The following is a 20348-nucleotide window of genomic DNA, read 5'->3' on the forward strand; positions in this document are numbered from 1 at the left end:
TATGACAGCTCAAACTTGCCCCAGATTACTTCATGCAACAGGACAATGATCCTAAACACAGCAGCAAATCTACAACAGAAGGGATAAAAACCTGAGACAGCTGTGCATAAACAAATGAGTCAAAGCTGCTACATGTGGTTGTACAAACTACTGAATCATGGCGTATACCTCATCTTTCACACACCATTTTTGTGTTTTGTTTTAGTTTTGATTAAATAATTTGGAATTTTAAAGGTTGTATTTACCTAATTTCAGAACCCACTAAGGACCAGGAGATTAAAAAAAACAAACAAAACAACAACAACAAACCCCCCCCTCATATGTAAAATCTTTGAACTGGGGAGAAAAAAAGGGCGCGCTATCGCGACTGTATCTGATATATGGTCACTGTAGATTAAAACCCAGTAAATATTCAATTTTAGAAAAAAAACAAACTATTTTTATATTAATTTACATCCAACTGAATAATCACTAGAGTGTGAGATGTACAGGGAAAGAGGAAAAAAATACTTTGAGTCAGTGGTTTAGATTGTAACAGGGTGTCTGAATTTTAATATCTTGGTATAAAAATCCAGTTTAATGAAAAACAGTAGAGACAGATTTTCTAAAAGATATCAAGCACTGTTACACAGAAACTTAGAAAGACCATTAAATCACATTTATTTAGAAAACATGAGCACAAACAAGTAGACCACTGGTCCAAACATGCATCAAGTTAATTTAAAACCTTGGCAACATTTACTTGAATTACTCTTTGCAAGGAAATCCCCTTACATTATGAGCACTCAAATTCACATCTGCATTCAAGAACTACTTACATTATTTAAGGAGACCCTTGCTTCTGTGAGCATGACTGTTTTACAACATCCAAGGCAAACACCATTGAGAAAAAAGAAAGAAAAATAAAACTGCATTATCAAGTAACTTCAAGTTAAGTTATGAAAAGGCTTTCAAACAGGCAGACACTTTAATGAGGTATAAAGTTTGCAGGTTTATCTATTTTAAAAGCCCATCCATAAACTCCCATTACTCATTTTGGCTGTTACAAGGTTCACAAGGAATATGGAAAAATATTAATATCTGGTTTCATTTGTCATTTAAACTCCAGATTTTGGAGTCTGATCTCATTGTCTTCTAATGATTTTAAACCCACAACAAAACTAAACAGGCAGACATTAGAAACCTTTTCGAGTACAATGTTGCCACAACCATGCCACTGTTTCCCAAGAAAAATCATACCTATTCAAAATAGCCCTGGTTATGCTTTATTATTTTATAAAATGAAAACGGGTCCAGCAGTGATAGGGAAAAAAATGTCAGGGAACACACAAGGGTAAGAAAGAGAAGGACAAAAAGGAAGTTACTCTCTTCTTTCCACAGAAAGAAATGTCTCTAAAATGTCTCAGCCATAGGCAAAGCACACAAAATGTTCTGTTACTGTCACAATGACTGAATGCAGGAGTCTTCATGCACTCCCAGCTCCTGAGAAACTTGAGACTTAATCCACAGACAGCTTTTTCTGACCAATCAGAGCAGGCTGGACCTTTCAGGATGAGCATTTCAGGAAGAATATGTTTTGTTTTGTTTTTTAATATTAGCATGTAAACCTATTCTAGTTTAAAAAAAAAAAAAGAATTATGAAATGTAAATGAGTATAACAAGAATCATAAATAGCCTTTCAAAATATAAGGTGATTGCACATACCTTTGCACACACTCTCACACTTACACTATACTAGACGTGCGCGGCATCGTCACAGACAACTCACTGCAGCTCAGGAAAAAACTAAACAAAACACTAAACTCAAACATTAGTTGGAAATTAAGTGGCTTGAACTTCACGTTTCCCTGTCTTAATCATGACTACACTGATTTCAAACCTGTCACATGTTTTTTCATAAAAAGTCTGAAAAAATAGCCCTTGAAAGGGTACAACAGCTTTAATGTTTTAAATTAAGTTTCCAAGCACCTCCACCACCATCTGGTCCTCGTGAGCCCCTTTCAGACACGCACGCATGAGCTGTATAAATCAGCACTCTGATCGCTTTTTCATTAACTCTTTCCCCCATAAAGACGACATCTGATGACCTCACCTGTTCCCTTAACAACGAGTCTTGACATCTCACTGTATATCAATTAAGATGTGGTTTTACAACCATTAAAATAGTTTCCTGTTTTTCTGAAGTGTTGCTGTGATTCTGTACTGTAACCAGGCCTGAAATGTGACCACTCTTCACAAAAGAACTTCAAGGGTTACTCCTAGTAGGCTTTAAAAGTTAAAGAGTTAAAGTTACAGCAGCAAACTCACTAGGTTAGAAAATATGTGTATTTGGCTGACTGCATGCAGTCACAACAGAGAGACACCCACACTATTACAAGCGTGCACGTCTCTGTTGTAGCTCTGTGGGTCGATCAGCTCACTATAGAACGCAAAACACCAGCTCAGTTTCTAAACTGCTCAGAGAGAAAAATTTCCTCTGTGATAAAGTTTTCTAGCCTCTGTGAAAAGGGTTGGGGATGATGTCCCTGCTCTTAATGACAATTGTCATTAGACTTTGCTAGAGTCAATACTGACAATGCACGTCCCCGTAAATACAAAGACTTTTACAAATAAAGCTGATATCGTGCACATACCGTGGCTCTCTCTGTCACAGTCACAGGGATGTCTGAATGAAGGCATGAGGAACATTGACTGAACAACAGTATGCTGTTACTTTAAGAGTGACAGATTCAGCGCTGTTACAAGTTTCATGTCTGAAAGGGCTACAGACACCAAAAATGGATGAGTCTTCAAAAAGTGGTTTTCAACGCCTGATTTAACAACTCTCTCTCTTTCTCTCTCTATATATATATATATAGGTTATTTACCTATTATTGTCATCAGTTTTAGTGTAACTGCACAAAAAGCAGGCTGTCACGCTTTTCCCTGAAGCCTCTGTTATACCAGCCCTCGTCTTTAATCACAGTGTGAATGACAGAAGAAGAAGAAAGAAAAAAAAAAAAAGAAAGAAAAAAAAAAAAAAAAAGGTCCCAGATGACGAGGAATTTCACTAAGTTCAAGTCCTGCAATTTTAACATTCACAGGGCACTGGGAAACAGTTTTATGAACCAACTTCAAACAAGCTAAAGAGACTAATTGATTTTTAAGGAAAATAAAGTTAAAAGTGCACAGATAAAAAAAAAGGTGCTTTGCATTGGAGATGAGGATCTGAGCTTCTGGAATAGACAAAGGCCAGCTGTTGCTTAAGATGTCTGGCACTGAACACCACCAGTGGTGGCGTAGTCGTCTTCGTCCATGTAGTAGCACTCATTTCTGTATCTTCTCCTGTTCTCAAAGTCACAGTCCTCCAGGTCAGCATAGATGTAGAGGTCATCGTCCATACTGTCTGGCTGCTCTGCATCCATCTTTTCTGGGAGATAGCGCTCGAGCTCCTTCAGTTTATGTTCGGGGAGGAAATTAGCTTTTGGGAACACCACCTAATGAAACATCCGTAAATAGATTCAGTTGCAGCTCCACAATAGACCATACACGCATATTATAATACAGAAAAATGCTAACACTTTATGTTATTTTAATGGTGTCAATGTTTGCAAATATGGGCCTTATCAGGTGCTTTGCTTATTTATGTGTAATGTAGTCATAAAAATATAAAAGACAAAGACATTAAAAAAAACAAAACAAAAAAAACAATAAATGTCAAAGAGATTCTTACCGAGAAGTGAATAATGAGACGCCCCTTCTCAAACGGCCTGCGATACGTGGGCATCCCTTCATTCAGGACACACTTAGTGTCGCCAGGCCTGATCAACTCCCCTGTAATTTAAAAAACAAACAAATATATATATACGACATCAAAATAAATGAACTGAGTAAGAATGAGTTTGTAGTTTATTTTAACTACTGTACAGTAGAGGTCCAGTGGTCTTGACAAGGTGGCCAAGTTTCACTGTGAAGTACAAGCCACACCAAATGTAGCTTGCTTGGCTGACAATAACATTAGGCCCATTACAAATTAAGTCAATCTAAACAAAAAAAATCATCACTGTTTATTCATATTTTTCAAATAAAACGATTTTAACTGTTCTGGAAAAGGAGGACATCACAATGACACAACACATCTAAAACACGGTTCACATCTCATAGAGAAATCTTTCAAACATGACCTGGAATTTATTTTAAAAAGCACTATGACAGTTTCTAAATTCAATATGCAAGGGTAGCGTGAGATACTAGTGTTATTCATTGGATGCATTTTTCAATAATATATTCATATCCTCTAAAGCAGGATAATAAAAAAACCAAAGAAAAATAGACCTGAACCTGCTGATGTTACCTCATTATGCATAAGAATATTTTCATACACTAATCTGGTTGCCAATCAAAGCAACTCCCGAAAAGCATTTCCCACTTTGATTTACCTGGATGTGATGTGATGAGGAGAGTTCTGTTGTCCAGTGTCTGAATGGGCTTCTTGAAACCACATAAAGCCTCAACCAGCTGCAACTCCATGGACATGATGAGGTCCTCTCCTTTCCTGGTTAGACAAAAATCAAGACCAAAAAAAAGAAAAAAGAAAAGAAAAGCAAAAAGAAAGTCAAACTAAGCCTACAGCATGGACATGGAAATTACTTTTATTTTTATTGCACAAAAGGATGAGAGGGTGATGGTAAAGCACAAACTTTGGTTTATCATCAACGTTAACAACGTTTTGTTGTTCAAAACAACAAAAAGACACTTAAGAGCGGCTTCTTTTTACCTGGTGAATTGTGCATGGTCTCGCTGATCTAAAACAATGATGATGTCGCCTGGCTCGAGTCCCGGCTCCTGGTCTCCCTCTCCATGTAAAACAATTTTCTGGCCATCTCTCATTCCTGTGCAAATGTCACCGGGTAACATATGTACAGGTTTACTGTTTTCCTTGTTTGCACACCAAACAGACACAAAAAAAGTTTTCCATTTCTCTCACCTTTGTCAATGTGGACCTCCAAGATCTTCTTCTGTCGTAGGATCTTCCGGCCTCCGCATGCTTTGCAGCGGTCCTTTTGGCTGATTCTTTTTCCCTGTCCTTGGCAGCTGTGGCACACTGTGGACATCTGCTGTACCATACCTGGAAGTAACTGGTGTACGCGGACTTGCATCCCTGTGCCATGACAAGACATGCACACCTGTACCGCTCCTTTACGACCTCCACGACCTGCCAAATGAGAAATGCAGGAGAAACCGTTTGGTTAGATAACTTGCACCGGACTGATGTGACACATCTCACTAACATCTAAGCAACTTTTTAAGAGAAACATACCTTCACATCTGTCACAAATGGTATTCTTTTGGACAGCAAGTTTTCTTGTTGCTCCATTATAAAGCTCTTCTAGCGTCACTGTAATCTGATGAACAATATTCTTCCCTGGGGGGCAACAATATTGCACAGTTAGTTATATCACATATTTCAGCAGTAACACTTAAGCCTGAGAGGTCTCCCAGAGAAACCACTAAGACAAGCTTTCATTAATTCATTCATTTTGCTGTATATGTGACATTTGAAATGCAGTAATAAGTAGAAAAAAAATTCCAAAACTCAAACATTCACACTCTCTACGCTCGGAGAGTGAGACATTTTTTCAGAAAGCATTTCTCACACTGTCTCTTTGTAATTCTAAAGAGACAAATCTGCAAATCTTCTGCAGTAAAGACATCACTATTCTGATATGAGATGGGAAAACCTCTGGGTCACACTGTGATTTAAGAAATCTAGTACATTTCCTATGGTTATGTATATCTGCTCTGGCCTTTGTACTTTATCTTCAATAAAACTGTTTTTCTGTTCAGTTTATTAGACTGTTGGTACTTTTTTTGGTAATCTGTCACTCTCCTCTATTAAACCTGTAAACACCTGTCAGCACAGATTTTTTTAAAGTTGTTTGTTTAAGTTAAAGAGATTTAAGAGGAAGATGCCCCTACTACCATTTCCTCTGTAAAACTTCACCAAAAACAGAAGGATGTTAACTTTGCAAAGCATGGTCCCATCTAGAGCATAAATCAGGCATGCTTTTAGAGCACGTGTACCCGTGACTAACAAGTCTCTTACGGTATGAGCATGAACTTTCCAGCTTTTAAAGATTGTTCTACTTTATCTCAGCTAAAACTATGAGTGCAGATACAATCTTTGTTTGCTTGGCCTTCTCTGGCTCTGCCAATTACACAAGTCTGCAAAAAAAAAAAAAAAAAGATTTTTCAGTTGCATGGGATATTTTTGGTAAATGTTATTGTTTTTAGAGTGCTGAATCCAAAAACGATCTCCATTTCCCTCCGTCATGTACAGATTTTTTGCAAAACATGAGGAGTTTACATAAAAAAAGCACAACAGTAATAAAAAAAATCAATTAAAATGTTTTATTACAATTAACTATGCATATTTTTTTAAGATTCCTTACCTTTCGCCATGAAGAAAATAACCCCCACTTACCTCCCTCAATTCCTCGTATTTTCTATTTGTATTTCTCTTGAGTCTCACTCTTAGAAATATTAAATGAATGTAAGAAATCATTATTAGATATGTTTTTTTGACTCAAGTATAGGATACCAGCTTTCAGTTTAAAAAATGAAATTGTACGCTTAATTACACTAAAAACACAAGTTTTGCAAGAAAACCTGACGAGATTGAATTTTAAAAATATTTTCCCCGGTTTCAGTGAGTAAAAATCTATAAGAAACAGTCAAAGAATCCTGTGCCGTTTTTAGGTTGCAGACCTGTGTTATCTGTATCATGACTGACCTCTAGTGGTAACCCTTGTAAAAAAAAAAAAACCCTCTACATCACAATTAGGGGTGGGGGGGTGGGGTGTATTAAAGATCATACAGCACCAAGCCACGGTAAGATTTAACAGATTCAAACTCTGTGTCTGAGTCTTTAGCACCAGTTTTCTTTCATATGACATGGCATCAGAGAACATATTTAACACAGGCAAACTAAACAGCTTTACATATTATTTCACAGCCATATTATCTCAACATTTGCCTACCTTTTCGCTCTCTGTGCATCCGGCTGCCTCCACCAAAAAACAAGTCAAAGATATCCATGGGTGATGCAAAGCCCCCACCACCTCCACCGCCAGTTCCTCCTTCTTTTATAGCCTTTTCACCTCCCCGGTCATAAATCTCTCTCTTCTTTGGATCTGACAAAATCTCATAGGCCTGTGAGATCTGCTTGAACTTGAAGAAAAGAAAAAAAGAGAAGACAAACAGTGTCAGAAGACATGTGTGCCTCACCTGTTGATGTTAATGAGAGTAAGAAAATAGTACACACCTTCTCTCCTTCTGTGGGATTTTTATCGGGGTGATATTTCAAAGCCAGTTTGCGATAGGCCTTTTTCAGCTCATCTGGAGTTGCGCTGGGTGGCACACCCAAAGTGTCATAAAAACCTGTTTCTTTGACCATGTTTGCCTTGAGAAACTGAAATAAATAAATAAATAATTCATAAATAAAATAAAGTTCATAAATGTTCAGCTTCTGGTGAATCTGAGCTGAGCTGGGCTGAGATCTTGTGACCACAGAGGGCATTGCATGTGATCTGCATGGACACTGTCAACCTAAACTATCAACCTGGAATTATTTCGTGATTAGATGGAAGGTGATGACTCAAACATAAAAGCCTGTGGGCCACAATCAGCCCAGCAAAGACTCCAATTTAGCCCACCGGAGAGCTTTAGAAAATGTGCACACAGACGTTAATTTTGGACTTCTAATTGTATTTTCATACGTTCATGGCCATTTATAGTACGTCAAAGTAGTAAGTAAAGAACTAAATAACAAAAACGTTCCTGTTTTTTCACCATCTAATACAATTTCTGTTAACAAAATAATTACCAGACACTCAATGACTTAAATCCAGCCCTTTTAAAAACAGCCAGATAATTAGCAAGTCCTACATAACATACCTTTTCTATTACAAAAAGGAGCACAGACCAGTAGTGCCTTCGCTTTACTCAACGCTGCCATATTTGTTTTAGAAGCGATAGTAAAACTTGGCGACTCAACTATTTGTAATCTTTTATTAGTGGGAAGGTTGCGATCACAGTATATTTGGACAAGATGTTTGTATCCAGTTGGTTTCAGAGGTGTTTATAAATCAATAAAAACAACTCGTACTGTTGTCAAACGCTCTTTTTTGTATTTTTCAGACATCTCCAGTTACTTAAGTTTTACATAATCCAGTGGTTAAATGTATGCTGTTACATGAGGGGCACAAACTGGGGCTGCTCGGGCCCTACGAGGCTATTTGAGCTACTTAGCCCGGCTAAGGAAAAAAAAAAGGTTAGCTTTGTTGTTTTCTCAACTTAAACACCGACCAAAAAATACACGACACTTGTGATAAACACCGTGTGTACAGATAATTACTGTTTTCCAACCTTATATGAAGACAATGATGTCGCCTCGCAACCTCCGCTCACAGAAACTCTTCTGGAAGGTTCTTCTAACCCGCCTCTATCGTAAATGAAAGTCGCGTCCGGTGACGTTTATTTCCTGCGACGATGCCCCCAGTCACCCAAACAAGCGTGAACTGTTGGAAACAGAAACCCTGGTTGCGAGGCCGAAGACAAACGATGATAAAATGCCACTCTGTTGGCTTATCAGCGAAGAGGGGAATCATAAACCCATCCAGCTCCCTCATTTACACACTGTTGTGTTGGGGCGAGGGCCAGAAACAACCATCAAAGACAAAAAATGCTCTCGGCAACAAGGTAACAGCATCTCAGTCTGAAACACTAGCAGTGTTAACAATTAGATCAACTATTGAAGTAATTAATTTTTTTTAATCAAAATAAAAAGAGATGTATTGTATGACCGCTAAGGCTATGGCCACGTCAACACAGCCTGAGCTCTCTTAGGCAGGTGTTCTTGTAATCTGTTTAAGCGATCTTCAAGAAGCCTGGAGAACTATTCCAGGCTTCTTGAATGACATTCAAAGCTCTTCTTTAGATGTTGGCCGCCTTTTGTTTCGTTCTCAATCAAGGTGATCACAGACTGCTTTAACAAGGATGATAGCTGATGCTGAAAAATTTAGCTGTTGCCAATCAGGTGCTTTCCAGATGCAAGGTGAATCAAAATGTGATGGTACTTCTCTGCATTCATAATTCAATCAATTTTGGTAAGATCTCAGCAACACTGGCTGAAACCAGACCGAGCCTCCACTGTGTTTTACATATGCCTGTAGACATTTACTGTTGTGCTTCTCCTGACCTCCTTCTTACATATTAGCAGCAAATTGAACCAAAATGTTTAAATTTGGATTTAACACTACATAAAACCCGTCGCCCTTGAGTTTTCATTCCAGTTCTCAACCTGAACTGAAACCCTTTCTCCCCATTTCCCTTCTTTCTTTCATGACTGTCACCTCTCCAGTGACACCATTTATGATGAGGCTTTGATTAACAGTTGATGGATCAACTGAAGGGCCGAATGCATTTCTGTAATATTGAGGTTTAGGCACTTTTTTGTCTTAGCCACAAAAGCTAAGACAAAACCATACACAAAGCCAAAACCATACATTAAACTATCCACTACAAACAGCGTATCTGCCTCACATCCATGGGTATATTAGAATCACCACTAACATGTATATCTTTGGACTGTGGGAGGAAGCTGGAGGACCCAGAGGAAACCCAAACCCATTTACAGCATTTTTAATCGACTTTCTAAACTATTATAAATGTCCCAAAGATTTTATCATTAATATGTGGAAAGTGTGACTTTTGCAAATGTTATCCTTTTCCAACCAGTGGAGCTGAAAGCAGAATGCAACAAAGGTTATGTCAAAGTTAAACAGGTAAGATACTTACACATTCATAATTTGAATATCTATAAAGAGGTTAAACTTTTTCCCATCTTCCACTTTTTACTATATAATCTTACAATCTGTCTTTTATATCCCCATTTTTATTCCAAAGCTGGGCTTAAACCCCACCTCTGTAGACTCCGTGGTGGTCGGTAAAGACAGTGAGGTCAAAATAAAGCCTGGGCAGCGCCTTCATATTGTCAATCAGCTTTACCCCTACACTGTACAGTTCAAAGAGGATCCCGCTGGCAGCCAAAGTGGAACAAAAAGGCAGCGAGAGTCCACTTCAGAGGACCGAGAGAATCAGAGGGACGCTCAGAGTATGAAAGCAGCCAAACAAACAGAAAGGATCTCAGTGTCAGTCAGTCACACTGATTCCCCAAAAACAAATGTAAGAAAAAAAAAGTTTGGATTGTTTTCATGTTTTGAGTTTGAATGAATACATTATCCAGAAGAAACATGTCCCCTAATATCGGTTGCAGGAAAATGCTGGACATTGGAGCCAAGGTCTTAAGACATCAATGCAAGACCCCAACATGCAGGTAGCCGTTCTATAAAAGAGATTCACGATGTGATGTTGACTGGTATAGAACTGGATTTTGTCTCTAATATCCAATTTTTAACTTTTTTAAACTAGGTGTACAAGGATGATAAAGTGGTCGTTATTAAAGATAAATACCCCAAAGCTCGCCACCACTGGCTTGTGCTCCCGTGGCAGTCAATTCCCAGCCTGAAGGCTTTGCACACTGAGCACTGTGATCTGTTGAAACACATGCAGAAAGTTGCTGACCAAATGATTCAACAGCACCCAGATTGTAGTTCAGTGCGGTTCCGCACGGGATACCACGCCATCCCAAGCATGAGGTAAAAATTTAGACTATATGAAATAATTTTGTGAACTTGGGAGAGTAACTAAACTAAAATAAAAATATGGAGGTAATATGCTTAGACTTAGTCCTTTTACTACAATTTGACTGATGAGGCTTTAGTGGACGTGTTTATTGAGACTGCTATAACAAACAATTAAAAACAACAAAAAACATATAGTTTTAAATTAGAATAAGAATAGTAATAATAATGATAATAATTGTTGATTTTATAGAGAATTTTTCAAAATCTACCTTAAAAAGTGCTTCAGAGAGCAGCAAAATAAAGTCTGAATGAAATAAAGAAGTACAGGGCAGAATAAAATGAAAATTAAGACCAATAAATTGTAGAGAGAAATTCAGGAAATAAAAGACAGCTCGAAGTCAATTAAAAATCAAAGTAAACATCTTTTTTTTTTAAATTTTGTTTGTTTACCAGGTAGACACCGAGCTCCAGTTAATGTGGTACTCAAGGTCAAAGAAGCTCTGAAGTTAATGAGTTTAAGAGGTTAGGGTTAAGGATTTTCAATTTGACCCAAAAGCTTGTGAAATCAGTCACGTAGTCGTTAAAAGCTAAAAAACAAAAGTGTCAACAGAATACATTTGGAAGCAATTTTGAAAGGATATCCTAACTTTCTGGGAATAAAAGTTAATTTAAAAAAATATGCAGACTTCTCTAAGCTTAAAATAAGTACATTTCATGTTTACGCTTAGTTTAAATGAACCTTAATTACTCATCATTTCTGCATTGAACATTTACTTTTATTTATGTCTGTTTTTTATGTTTTCATTTACAAAGGCTCTGATTTTTCAAATTTGAGTTTTTAATGTTTTATCCCGTTCTTCTGATCTGGCTTTAATTTTTCATATAAAGGACTTCAAATACACGTAAAACGTCTTTAAAACCATTAAAGGGAAATTTGATGCAGATGTATTATTGTATTTAAAAAATAAATCTAATAAATTGTGGTGTGGTCCCAACGTCTGACACATAAACAACGATCATTACCTTAAAATAACTACTACATACTGCGCCAGTGTCTAGATTCTTCCCACATTATTTTGGAATAAAAGTGCCACGAAACTTGGAGCACAGAAGCTGTTTTGGGCATCTGCTGCCATCTTGTGGCTAAGATCTGAAATGTAAACGCTTCAGACTTTACTTTTTAATCTTAAACAGGTTTTTAATGTGGCTTTGAAATGTTCAATTCTCCCTTTCAGCCATGTTCACCTCCACGTGATCAGCCAAGACTTTGACTCACCTTGTTTAAAGAACAAAAAGCATTGGAACTCGTTTACAACAGATTACTTCATTGAGTCTAAGGGTGAGAACAGTTCTAGTTTATTTTTAACACCTGCTTAGAAATAATTTGGCTTTAGAGCAAATTATTTATACTGTGGAGTCAAAACACTTTGTGTTTTTCTTCCTGCAGATGTCATTCAGATGCTTGAAATTGATGGAAAGGTCACTGTGAAAGAAGGCACCAGTGAGTTGTTGAAGCTACCTCTCCGCTGCCACGTGTGTCGCAAAGAGCTTCCCACTATACCGGCACTGAAGGAACACCTGAAGTCTCATTTTTCTAGATAACAATGTGACTATAACTCATCCTCGTGCTTTGGGTTTTCATTGATCACATATCTCATGTTAACTTTTTTTTATTTTTATTATAGATTCATTCTTTTGTACAATGTTAAGTTCCTGTAGGTTCCATAATTATTGGCCTGAATACAAATTCCAAAGGTCTTCAATGTTTGTTGCTTTTTCAGCTTTTTAGGGTTTTCCAGTTTAAGAGGAAATTGAGTGTCAAGCTACAAAACCTTCAAGGTAAATGCCATCAGTGTAATGCAAGGTGTCAGGATTTCATTTAGTGTTAATACCATTTCAAACATGTTAAAATATTTTTCAATAAATATTTTCTAAGAACTAAATACTGCCTGTATCTTTTCAATTAAAGTTGCATCTTTTAAGTCCTGCAGTGCATCAATTTAGACTGATTTTTAATGCAGATTTACAGAAAACAAAGGAAGCTGTCGATGTATTGCACTGTGAATGCATTAACTCGCTTTCAGAGCCGACACAGCTGCCGCAGAAATCAACATTTGTTTCAAAAAGTTTTAATGGAAACTTTCGAACTTACACAGTATTTTATATAAGGAAAATAGCTTGCTGGAAAAAAAACTGTACTGCTTTGATGTGTTGAAATAGTAGCAGACAGTCAAAAACACATTGGTACTTGGGAGAACTTGGTGTACTTTTTCTTTGCTGCTATTACAGTACTCCTTTAGCAAATAACAGATAAAGCTTGCTCAGCCACCTACTGCTAATACCTACGTCTTCCTATTCTGATTCTCATTCTAATTATGTGATTGAGAAATCTGTTTAAACCATTACCAGAGCACAGCCTCTTTACACCAGCACACTCGCAGTATCTCTAGTCACACCAATCATTTGCATATCCTCCTTCATTACATTCAAGAACCACTTCTGTGGCCTTCCTTCGTGGTCTCCTGCCTCGAAGCTCCATATTCAACATGCTTTGTACAATACATCTCCCTCCTCTTCACATGTCCAAACCATCTTATCCTTGACTCTCTGGACTGCTTGACCTGAGCTGTCCCTCTGATGATCATTTCTAATCCCGTCCATCCTGGTCCGATGAAAATCTCAGCATCTTCAGCTCCACCTCTTGTCTTTTTTTTCCAAACCACACATAATAGCAGGTCTCACTACCATCTTATAAAATTTGTAATGAAACTGTCTGCCAGAAAATCAAAAAGCGCTTTTTGCCTCACAGTTCGTTGTAAATTAACCTGTAGCATGGCCGGTTAGCTCAGTACATTATGGAAAACCAGGTGTACTATGATACTGAATCAGACAGTTCTGTTGACATTGTCATTAAACAGATTATTGGTGACCTTCTTGATGAGGAGAACATATTTAGACCATAAATATGGATGAATTGTCTCCTGGACATTGGCAGACTTATTTTGCTGGTGGACAATGTGAATCATCTGGAAATTTCCTTTAGTCTAAACTATGCTTCGTGACTGATTCTGTGCAGTATATCAAATTTTATATTGTATTTGTTTTTCCTGGTGTATATTCAGATTGTTGTATACGGTTTCGCCCTTTTCCTCAAGAAAGATTATAAAAAAGTAATTTGCATTAGTACACAATACAACATGAAGATTTGGTACCATCTAGTGGGGACTTTTCATATAAGCCGCGACAGTTTTCGGGATTTGTCTAATGACGAACTACTTCTGCACACGGTATTCAGTATTTATAGGGCGATATCGTCATCAACCAGTACAATAGAAATGTAAAAATAAATTAAACAAAAAGGCGACTGTGGCCCGTACGGGGATCGAACCCGCGACCTTGGCGTTATTAGCACCACGCTCTAACCAACTGAGCTAACCGGCCATAATTGAAAGTGAGAAAGTACGATTTATATAGAGAGTCATACATATCACACGTCATAGTTTCACATTCGACTACAAGGCAAGTATTATGTGCTAGTATTTCATTTAAGAAGTCTCAGTAATAAACAGCAGTACTCTGCGATAATGCTGTCTTTGCTAATGATCCGATACCAATAACAATACTTTTAACCTATAAAGAGAGCTTATGTAGGGGAGAACAGTACCTCGTGATTTAGGCTGTGAGATTAGCCTAATCATCATCCATTTGCCAAATTCGGAACATATTTTAATTACCTCTAAATGGCTGTAATGATTCTGTGGTTTAAATGTGTTATAGACTATTAATAAAATAGACGTGATAGTAAACACAAAAAGTTGTTATCATACTATCGATATTTGGATCGATTCGCCCACCTCTAATATGCAGGACTGCATTTTGCTTAAAAATGTATTACTGTAGAAGTGGACTCAGCTTAAAATTTTTATTCTTTATTTATTCAGCTGTCCTGCCACTATTTTTCAGTAGCTAATTGTAATTTTAAAAGCTACATATTGTGCATGCAAAATATGAATTTGCAAGGCAGTTATTATATGTACTTTACTATAATTTTCTAAATATTTTATATAGTATAGAGTGCAGGAATATGTATTGGCCTGTTATAAAATTGCATGATGGATAAATCCTTGATTAAAATGGTATGCCAACACACCACAAGCCCCAAATCCATGATTATATTATTTATTTATTATTATAAAAACAAAGTAAACACTTAGGATAATATCACCTCGATAATTTTCACACAAAAATCAGCTGCATGTAACATTATGTCATTATAAACATAAAGCAATCTATAAAACAAAATCTATCATCCTGAAGTGTTCAGGCTAGTCATAGTGCTAGAGTTCATAGAGGGAAATGAGAGGCTGCACAAGAGCATGTCATCATCTTCGCAGCATTAACTCCCTGTCATCCTCATCTGGCACCATCAGATTATCCACTGAGAAATGAGCATCATCTCCTACACTCTGGAAGAAACGCTCCTCACTTTCGCAGCTCTGAGTGCCATTCACACAGTCCCTGGCTTTCAGTTGTTTCAGCTCGGTGCTGTCACTGGCATTGCTGTCCTCTGTACTCATGCTGGCGTCACTGCTGTCGCTGCTGTCTTTGGTCTCGTTGCTCTCGTTGCTCTCGCTGCTCTCGCTGCTGGAGCTGTCTTTGCTTTCATTGCTGTCATTGGTGGCAGTTGTGGTTTCTATGCTGTCACTGGTGCTGTCACTGCTGTCTGTGGGGTTCACCAGCAGGTTTGTGTTGGGCAGCTCATTGCTGTCCTCTGCGCTAAGGGCTTTCACTGTATTTGTAAACACTCGCACCCAGCTCTAAAGCAGAGAATAAAGAGAGCACTGTGTTAACTAACTGTAACCTCTACTTGAGCAGGTTAAATGAAATAATTTGATAACGTAAAAGATTTATCGCACCTTTCTGACATTCTCTTCACTGCCCATACTATCATCTTTGGTGTCAAGCATGGAGTCCATCTGTGAAAGAGAGGTGAAGAAACAGTGTAATTTTGTACTACACATAATACAGTAAGTAAAAGAAGTGGTTTTACTTCATCTTACCTCATTCGACTGACTGTCACTCTCTTCTGAAGTCTGTTTGTGGAAATGAAACCCATTTAAGGATGCAAATATCAGTTTTATTCCAGGTTTATTCATTTGCATCATCTGATATTCAAGGTTACACCCAGAAATCCTAACAATTTGCTAATGGTTTAAAGATTATGAATCGGAAATAGCAACTTTGTTGAAGGATAACAGTAAAGCATTACACGGATTGCTAATAGGACCCACCGTGTCCTCTGATGTGTCCTCTGATGTGTCCTCTGAAGTGTCCTCTGATGTGTCCTCCAATGTGTTCTCTGTGGATTCTAATGATTCTGACTCTGAGCTCTGTATAAAAAAAAAAAAAACAGAGACATTTTCAGTAAACAGAAAAATGATTTTGATCTGTGTGTTAGGATAAAGGTTTTCTGAAGACATTTCAGAACCAAAATAACTCACCTGATTTGAGGTGTTTTCCTCTGGGCTCTGCAACACAGACAGGAACAAAGAGTCACATGGATGAAACTCAGCAATCAAATGTGATGGAAAGAGTCAGGAAAAATAACCATTTACTCATTACTGAAATAAATGTACACATTACCTGAAGCTCTGAGGTGTCATTTTCAGACGATTGTGAAACAGACACACTTTCAGTCTGGGAAAACAAAACAAAGTAAGCACAGAGAAAAATTTATTTTAATTATATGCTTTAACTGCCACATCAACAATCATCATTCATTTAAGATTTCATTCTTGTCAACCCTTGCTTGGGCAAGCTATTACTGCCTGAATGGGTGCAGACATAAAGTATAGTAAACAATAGTTTCTGAAATGGGAATCATCTTGAGGTCTGGAGAAACTTCCAGTACCCACGCCCATTGTTAGCTTTTCCTGCTGACTGTGTTAGAGGAATTCAGCTTTACTGCAGGCAGACTATATAGTTTAGTAGTTTATGTATAGTTCCTGAAATATACTCAAACGTATAGAAGCTCAAATATATGAAAAGAAAATCATTGCCAAAATTTAAACTTACTAATTTAAACATCTATAATAAAAAAAAACCAACTTGAAATTTTAAATTATTAAATTAAGCTTTGAATTATTGTGGAATTATTTACTTTTTTTCTCTCTCTCTTTCCCAGTACCAGAAACAAGGTCCAATACAACTGTGATTTAGCATTTGGAAAAAAATATTAAAAAATGATTTGTGATTTGAAAATGCTACTTACTGAGTTTGATGCAACCTCGCTTGATAGTGAAACAACAGTGTGTAAAATCTGTCAGAATGAAAATGGAACAGATGGTTATTTAAAGGACACTTTATTATTATTATTTCTAAAAATACATATAGTTATGACATGCCTTAGATCCATGTCACCTATTATTTTACTAATAGCAAGTAATATTATGCTTATTTGTACCTAGTATTATTGATTTTTTATTGTTGTAACTGTGTCCTTGAACCTCAGTAATACTTTCAAATAAACAAAAATACACAGCATGGTAGATGGGAGAATATTTAGTCTATCTGAAAGTTATGTGAAAAAAAAATTACGGTGAAAAAATATTTCAAAATTGAGACCTTTTTAATAATTTATTGTTGTTTTCTGCTTTCATACTCACCGGGTTGGAAAAGACTGCTCCAATCAGGCAAAATGTAATGATGGGAACCTTCATTCTGTAAAAAAAAAAAAAAGTACGTAATTATCATTCTCATTAAGTTCAGTTCAGTGTAAGAGTAACTACTATGGTGCATTAGCAAAAAAAAAAAAAAAAACTCCCCCCAAAATAGGGTCACATCCATTTGCTCTTGGGTTTAAACTTCTAGATGTTAAGTTACTACAAACCAAACCGACAATTCAAATCTTTCAAAGCTGTAATCACTAAAGTAAGAGTTGTGATCAAAAGTAATAATGATAATAATACTACATAATCATTTACTCTACCTCAGTTAGTTTCAGAGATAATAAAAAAAGATGCAGCTGGTGCTCCTCGTTTAGTCTATAAGGCAGCAAACAGGAGAATCCGGAGTCTGTCCTGAACCTCGAATGGAAGCTTGCAGTTGAAGTAAAAGCACGATGTGTGGATATACTGGAGGGAACTCCAAGGACTACTGTATATAAGTATTCTCATTTAAGGTGATTGCATCACTTCCTTCCGGATGTGTCTTTTTTGTCGTCATGCGAAGGTGTATTTGTTCCGGAGAGGGAGTTCAGAAAACACACAGTGGCGTGATGATGATTGTACACACACACACACACACACACATAGATACTGTGTGCTCTTTTATTCAGTCACAAAATTTCCTACACCCCCTCTCACGTCTTTAGTGAAATATAATTTAGCTCACTAAACTATAGGGTTTGTGGCCTGTTGAAAAAATAAACTCACCCACTCAGAAGGGAAAAGAGGGCTAGACAGTTTCATGCTTGTTTCCGGTGAAACTTTTTTTTCTTTTCCTTTTCCCCTCCTTCCCTTTCTATTTGGAATTTTGTTTTTGTCAGATGATGGATTACATGGAACAGGTTACAAGTAGTACAACTGCAAGGGCTATAAAGTTTTCAATATAAGGTTGGTTTAAATTGAGAAAATTAAACACTGCCTTTTATAAAACTTGTGGCAACTTCACATAACTGGATTAACTTCAGATACACACACACGCCCACACATATACATGCACACTGTGACAAAGTACAATATTAATTCAGTCTATTAAAACAAAAACAAACCATATTTTGCCTTCACTGCTAAACGATGTTATTGGAAATTGTGTTTTTGGAACATTAAGCATGTACAGTATGTACAAGTAAAGGCTTCTATATATTTCCATCCTGTGGCATATAATCGCTTCCTGGATATACTTATATGGCCAGGCCCAAAATAAGCTTACAGAATTCTTTGTTTAACCTCACTTTGGATTTCAGCTAAGCAAAAGAAACCTGTAATTAGACTGAATGTTCACCAGTCCAGCGCTCTCCACCAAAACCACAGGGTAGGAGTGGAGGAGAAGATGATTGATGCTTGTTGTGATACGCAGACAGTCAACAGTGTCTGTACGTTCACCCTAACGTTACTTAAGGTTTAATAATGTAATTATCTTTGTCAGCCAGGCGTTGGATGCATCTGTGGTATTAATATTCTTAATGAAACTAGGCATTTGTCAGACTGGTGCATCACCAGTGTGATCCTTGAGATTGCGTGCAGTGTAATCATTTTCTTCTATTTTTTTTTTGCCTAAATATGTTTGAATTAGTTGCTAATTAAAGGGAAACAGTGCAGTAATGCAAGTTAGTGATGAATAGTGAAATATGATTTTACTAAAAACAACACCATGATTGATGCCACATCGTGTATTTTTTGTACTCTGCATTGTATAAAATAAGATAGCATCTTTCCATCAATGCCTCGTGGAATTGACTGATTGATTTACAACATTATGTAATGTAAATCAAAGCTTGTACTTCCCAGCTTTGATGAACAGTGTTACAAAGCAGTGTATTTTTTCAATGAAGAGGCTTGTGTTTAAAGCTGGTGTGTTGATTCTTTGAATATCAATTAATTAAGGTAAAACTGCAGTTTTTGAGCGATTTTGTCATGTCCTTGCTACTCTCATCATTTACCCTCATTATACTGCAGTTTCTTAGCCTCTTTAAGAGTACAGACTTTAGTTTTTGTGACATCTAGTGGCCAAAATTATGTATTGTTTCTGTCCTAAAACAATGTGGTCATGTTGGTTTGGACTGGGTTCATTCTGCCATAAACAACCTGCCCATAGTACTTTTCAAATTTTCACAAACAACAGTAACCAGAAATTATGTTCATTACGAGGCTTATCCATCCATTATCAGGGGTACATTTTTTGTTACACTTACACTTGTTTGTTAAATAATCCAATTGTTTCCACAGCATACCCAAAAGTGTGCAAAATCCATTCAATAGAAAGCATAATGAATGCTCCAATGATTGCTGAAATATTCAACTGAAAGTAAACATTTGATTTGATTTACATCTATATAAATAAAATTGAATTCGTTATTTTGTCAGTGGTGTAATACACAAAAATGTGTCAATGAAGAAATACTACACATCTGAACAAACGCGTTTGTTTATTGCAGGGGTGGGGGATTCTAGGCCTCAAGGGCCGGTGTCCTGCAGGTTTTAGATCTCACCCTGGGTCAAGACACCTGAATCAAATGATTAATTTATTACCAGGCCTCTGGAGAACTTTAAGACATGCTGAGGAGGTCATTTAGCCGTTTAAATCAGCTGTGTTGGATCAAGAACACATCTAAAACCTGCAGGACATCGGCCCTCAAGGCCTGGACCCCACCCCTGGTTTATTGAGTCTATTCACCAGGGATTTGAGGTTTTCTGTCTAACTCAGGAGTGGGCAACTCCAGGCCCCGAGGGCCGGTGTCCCTGCAGGTTTTAGATGTGTCCTTGAACCAACACAGCTGATTTAAATGGCTAAATTAGCTCAACATGTCCTGAAGTTCTCCAGAGGCCTGGTAATGAACTAATCATGTGATTCAGGTGTGTTGACCCAAGGTGAGATCTAAAACCTGCAGGACACCGGCCCTCGGGGCCTGGAATTGCCCACCCCTGGTCTAACTCATATGGA

The 20348-nt window shown here is 37.3% G+C and overlaps 3 protein-coding genes and 1 non-coding gene across 5 annotated transcripts; 1 reads left to right on the top strand and 3 right to left on the bottom strand.

Annotated features, from left to right (window-relative positions):
- Positions 1-540: 540 nt before the first annotated feature.
- Positions 541-8485, bottom strand: dnaja1 (DnaJ heat shock protein family (Hsp40) member A1). The gene is made up of 9 exons (XM_063476218.1): positions 8407-8485; positions 7304-7450; positions 7020-7209; positions 5300-5404; positions 4967-5194; positions 4757-4871; positions 4419-4534; positions 3713-3813; positions 541-3476 (listed from the first exon to the last, which is right to left on the bottom strand). The coding sequence occupies exons 2-9, from the start codon at positions 7433-7435 to the stop codon at positions 3243-3245; spliced, it is 1221 nt and encodes a 406-aa protein (XP_063332288.1). The 5' UTR covers positions 7436-7450; positions 8407-8485; the 3' UTR covers positions 541-3242.
- Positions 8486-8535: 50 nt separating this feature from the next.
- aptx (aprataxin) lies at positions 8536-12621 on the top strand. 2 transcript variants are annotated; one of them, XM_063475282.1, is made up of 7 exons: positions 8536-8739; positions 9778-9824; positions 9946-10224; positions 10316-10375; positions 10471-10697; positions 11921-12024; positions 12133-12621. In XM_063475282.1, the coding sequence occupies exons 1-7, from the start codon at positions 8610-8612 to the stop codon at positions 12285-12287; spliced, it is 1002 nt and encodes a 333-aa protein (XP_063331352.1). In that variant the 5' UTR covers positions 8536-8609; the 3' UTR covers positions 12288-12621. The 2 variants fall into 2 exon arrangements, with proteins under 2 accessions (XP_063331352.1, XP_063331353.1); XM_063475283.1 differs by lacking the exon at positions 9778-9824 and having other exon boundaries at positions 10063-10224.
- Positions 12622-14052: 1431 nt separating this feature from the next.
- On the bottom strand, positions 14053-14126 carry trnai-aau (transfer RNA isoleucine (anticodon AAU)). The gene has a single exon. It is a non-coding gene; the product is annotated as a tRNA-Ile (tRNA).
- A 941-nt stretch (positions 14127-15067) lies between these two features.
- scpp1 (secretory calcium-binding phosphoprotein 1) lies at positions 15068-17404 on the bottom strand. Its single transcript, XM_063477240.1, has 8 exons — positions 17351-17404; positions 16329-16382; positions 16187-16213; positions 15977-16075; positions 15746-15778; positions 15602-15661; positions 15274-15502; positions 15068-15207 (listed from the first exon to the last, which is right to left on the bottom strand). Exons 1-8 carry the CDS (start codon positions 17402-17404, stop codon positions 15068-15070), a joined length of 696 nt encoding a protein of 231 aa, XP_063333310.1.
- Between the last annotated feature and the right edge of the window lie 2944 nt (positions 17405-20348).

Source organism: Pelmatolapia mariae, linkage group LG6 (genome assembly GCF_036321145.2).
Source record: "Pelmatolapia mariae isolate MD_Pm_ZW linkage group LG6, Pm_UMD_F_2, whole genome shotgun sequence".
In the NCBI taxonomy this organism is placed as follows: Eukaryota; Metazoa; Chordata; class Actinopteri; order Cichliformes; family Cichlidae; genus Pelmatolapia; species Pelmatolapia mariae.